This window comes from Gossypium hirsutum, chromosome A12 (assembly GCF_007990345.1).
Source record: "Gossypium hirsutum isolate 1008001.06 chromosome A12, Gossypium_hirsutum_v2.1, whole genome shotgun sequence".
NCBI classification, from domain to species: domain Eukaryota; kingdom Viridiplantae; phylum Streptophyta; class Magnoliopsida; order Malvales; family Malvaceae; genus Gossypium; species Gossypium hirsutum.
Window position 1 is genome coordinate 4,339,373 of NC_053435.1, and position 4,335 is coordinate 4,343,707.

At 35.2% G+C, this 4,335-nt stretch overlaps 1 protein-coding gene across 1 annotated transcript; it reads right to left on the reverse strand.

The window, feature by feature from the left end:
- Positions 1-1,407: 1,407 nt before the first annotated feature.
- On the reverse strand, positions 1,408-4,120 carry LOC107945033 (protein RER1A). Its single transcript, XM_016878849.2, has 5 exons — positions 3,961-4,120; positions 2,970-3,338; positions 1,982-2,162; positions 1,754-1,826; positions 1,408-1,660 (listed from the first exon to the last, which is right to left on the reverse strand). The coding sequence occupies exons 2-4, from the start codon at positions 3,317-3,319 to the stop codon at positions 1,773-1,775; spliced, it is 585 nt and encodes a 194-aa protein (XP_016734338.2). The 5' UTR covers positions 3,320-3,338; positions 3,961-4,120; the 3' UTR covers positions 1,408-1,660; positions 1,754-1,772.
- Positions 4,121-4,335: the final 215 nt, after the last annotated feature.

The window sequence follows — 4,335 nt, forward strand, 5'->3', positions numbered from 1 at the left end:
ACAACATATCCCTTGATTTGCTATTTTTCCTAGACCTCCCATGGGTTTCCATTAGGATATTATGTTCATCTCCTCCTTTTATCATCTTAATCGACACCTTCAAACACTAACTCAGATACCAACTGTCGTGAGGTTAGAACTTTCATCTCGCAATCTGTGCGACTCTAGTCGATTTATTAGTTTCAAATTCGCCTAAGTTAGCCTAACTCCCGCAAAAGTGGGAATTCTCGTAGAAATTCTCTAAGGCACCAAAGCAAAGCTGAAGCAAAATCAAAAGACAAAAGAAGTCACAAACAAAAAGCCAAAGAAAAATAGTGCACACCAAGTGTTTGAGTAAATGCTCTCGAAAGTGTCATATTACTTTAAAGGTTTACGACTGAGTTAATATAAATAAGGGGAAAGACCTCTATTTATAGTTGAGCTCCCTCAAATTCAACGGTACAAATTTATTTACATCGACAATCAAGATTTGTGCCTATCTATAAGATGAGAGCCCTAAGGGATTTAAACTCTACATCTTTATCCCTTAGGATTTACATTAATTACCCTTGTAACTCTAATTTTACCGGAGTGTTTCACTGGGCCACCAAGGCTTTAAGTAGATGAGTTTCTCCATATGTTTCCATGAATTCGACGAGTTCAAACGGATCAAATGAACCCATTTAATGTGTTGAACTCCATGGGACAGTCTGTGCACAATGGTCACGAACTTTGATCTATAGCCAATGACACTAGAACCCTGAACAAAATACTCTACATTAGTCCCCCTCTCAACACATACTCTTTCAATGACGTTGAATCCTTGTGGGAAAAGACGATTGGCAAGACCCCTGAGAGTATCTATTTTTCTGAAGAACAATTGCTTAAGAACATTCAGGTCAGTCCTCATACCATGAATTAATTAGTTTTAAGGGTAAGGAATTTGGGTGATTTAACATAGCTTAATTGTCTCACATTCTTGCAGAAGCTGTCATTCCCCTGAATGTGATACTGTCAATCGCACACTCGGTTTTTGTCAAAGTAGATCACACAAACTTCAAAATTGAAGCTTAAGAGCTATACCCAGATGTCAAATATACTACAGTTGAGCAGCACCATCATCAGTTTGTCTGAATCAAAATAAGTAGATGACGCCATTTTAGGTTTGCTAGTGGTAGTGAATCCTGATGTCAATTGGTCCCTATGATATGCGTATTAGTAAAGAGCAAAGAGCTTAGTTTGCTGTTTCCTATTGAAATAAGAATAGAATAATTTTGTGCAAATAAATGCCAGGTTGTGAATGAATTGTCAATTGCCATCATTTCTTAATCCATTACAACTACACCTTGAACCAATACTCAAAAACATCATAATAATAGTTAATTTTATCTATAAAAAATTTAAAAAAATGGCAGCAGAAACAGCCTGTGGAAAATGTATTCATTATAATACCCATGGAGTACAAAAGAAAGCTCCTGAAAAGAAATATGATCTTTTGTCACTAATAATTAGTTACTAGTAAGGTAGAAGAGCAGCGGAGGGAAACAATACTATGTTGTACAAATAATATCAAAAACTTCGATCAAATTCTTCATCACCATGAGTATAAACAATGAAGTTTCAGTAATGGGGTGCCAGCACTCCGTCACAGGGACAACTTTTGTTTTGCAGTGACTGCATACTAAAAAATCCATAACAGCAGAGGTGAAAATCAGTTATCATGAATTATCATTTGGATGTAACTTTGCATTTTTCCACCAGGTCATTTACTTACCCTGTGAACCAGCCAAGCTTCAATCCACACGGGAGCCATTGCTACTTGGGGAAGCTTTCTTACCAGTATATTTCTGTCCATAAAGAAAAGAAAAAGATTGTTATCTTTCAAGCAGGCATATTGGGAGGTCCCGGTAGCCATTAGAAATTAAAAGTACAAGCAAAAGACACATGCTGACATAGTCGCAATTATTAGAGTAGAAAATATATATATTCAGTTGAAGCTGACCTGCTTCCCAAAGCTGAATGGAATATACTTATATTTGATCATGTGTGCAATCTGACGCCTCATTGTAAGGACAAAGAGAACAATCCAATAACAAAGCAATATAGGCCAAAAGACAGGAACATCAAATACCGAAAAGAAAGTCATGACAAATGCTATGCAGAAAGCCTTGGTCATGGAGTACCTGAAGGAATCACAAAACAGAACTGAGTATTATCACTTAAGACAAAGCCATACAATCTCAAGCAAGACAAAAAAGGTCCAAATACATTTCCACACCACTCACTAGTATCACATTTCTATTCTATAAATAGAAAAAAACATACTTAGGAAATAGATAAGAGATTCTACATTCTAATAGTGGAATGCACAAGATCGAGTAATTGACAATGACAAGGTAATGGCTAAATGAAATTGACAGGTAAGAGCAAATGCTCTCAAGCACATTCTCCTGCACTTGCAGAACCAGAGACTTTAATTAGAGTATCATTTCTACCAGTTACCGCTTGAGCACATAATGGAAAGGTGTTTACCGATAGTCAAGCTAGAATTGTTGCACTCAACCATCAAGCATGCTAAAAAGATGCTAGGTAAATTGGAAAAGCCTGAATCTTGGAAATAAGTTTGTCCGAGAAATTTTAATACTAAAGCTTTTTAATAATTTCTTTTAACTGCATAAGGATATTCAAAGAGTCAAACACACACACACACAAAAAAAACACTAAGACCTTCATTTCAATTGAATACAAGCTAGTACCGCCCACAGCAAAGTAAGACATCTTTAAGTTAATAATATCTCAAATCAAGCACTGACATTCCCCAAGTTTCATAAATGATGATTTTTGACTTGGCCTAAACGGATAAACCTTGAACAGATTGTTTCCTTAATAAACCAAATCACACACAAAAAGAAACAAACTCCGCAAATTAAATGTTTCTGAAATATATAAAGTGTCTACTACAAATGAGAAGCCAATAAATTTTCAATTACCAGAACTTAAACTCAGGTAGCCTACGAATAAACGGCTTGAATTCATCTGAGCCTTTTGTTGGAAGCAAAGGCCCATCAGTAACTTCAAGTTCAGGATCAACCAGAGGGGACAAAAACCCAATTAGCAAATTCAGCAGGTAGATCCCAAGGCCATATGAAACTATGTAAAATCCTTGAACATAATAGACCCGCAAACAGTAGATAGCTGCTACAACAAGAGTTCCAATCCACCTATATGCTGTATGAGGAGTAGTCTTATCCAGATAATACTGATAGATCCTCCAAGCATCATGCCCCCATTGAGGCAAAGGTGATGCAACTGCTGCACTGTCGCCCCCAATTCCCTCCATTCAATATCAACTTCAAATCCTATATCATAGGAGTAGAATCCAACCAATTTAAGCACAGAAATCTATTAAGTTTCCAGATACATATGAATTCGACAATTAATTAAGCACTCCGATAATTGGAGCATTAATAGCCAAAAATCATCAGATATTACGACCATGTGCAGCAAAATAAGAAGAAAATTAGCTAGTCATTTTCAATCATTGAATCCAATGCAAAAGGAAACCCTAACGCTATGTTTGTTTACTAATAAAATTTCAAAAGAGAAAATGGCCAGAATCTCGGAACAGAGAAAAAGAAAACATAAATCAAACGCAGCAAATAATCAATCACCCATCACCAAAAAACCCAGATAGCAAAAGAACATGAGATCCCAAAACCTTCGCTCAGCTTTCCACCAACCAAACTAGAACCTAAGGTTTGTAAAAAGAACAAAGCATTGCAAACCCAGATCCCCAACTACCAAAACCCCAGATTTACATATAAAAAATCGTTGATAAAAGAAAGAATCAAATATTGACATGAAAAGAACATGATTGAATGCGAAAAAAAAAAAGAGTTGAGATCCTTAAAAAGAATCAATACAAAGCTTAAAGAAAACGGTCAAAATGATAAAAGATAATGAAGTAGAAAAAAGGGTGACCTGAAAGGACTCTCCGTTGTTAAGCTTTGAACTCTTGAGAAACCGTTTTCTTTTCCTCAGAATCGGGAGCGAGAAACGAGCAGATCTATATGGATTGGAAATGGCCAAATGAATTTTGTTTTTTTTTTTCCTCCCAATTTTATATAATATATATATATACACCACTTATTTATTTTTACCGACAGAGGCGGGTTTTACATTACAGTAATAGTTGTTTTCTCCGCTTTTCGCTTAATTATTCTAAAATTACTATTAAATATACTAAAATTTATCATGCTATTTTTCAAAAACAAAACATTGTATTTTAGACTTCTTTTGTTTTGGAAAATTTTAAAAAATCTAAATATTACTTTTGTTAAGATGAAAATCATAATA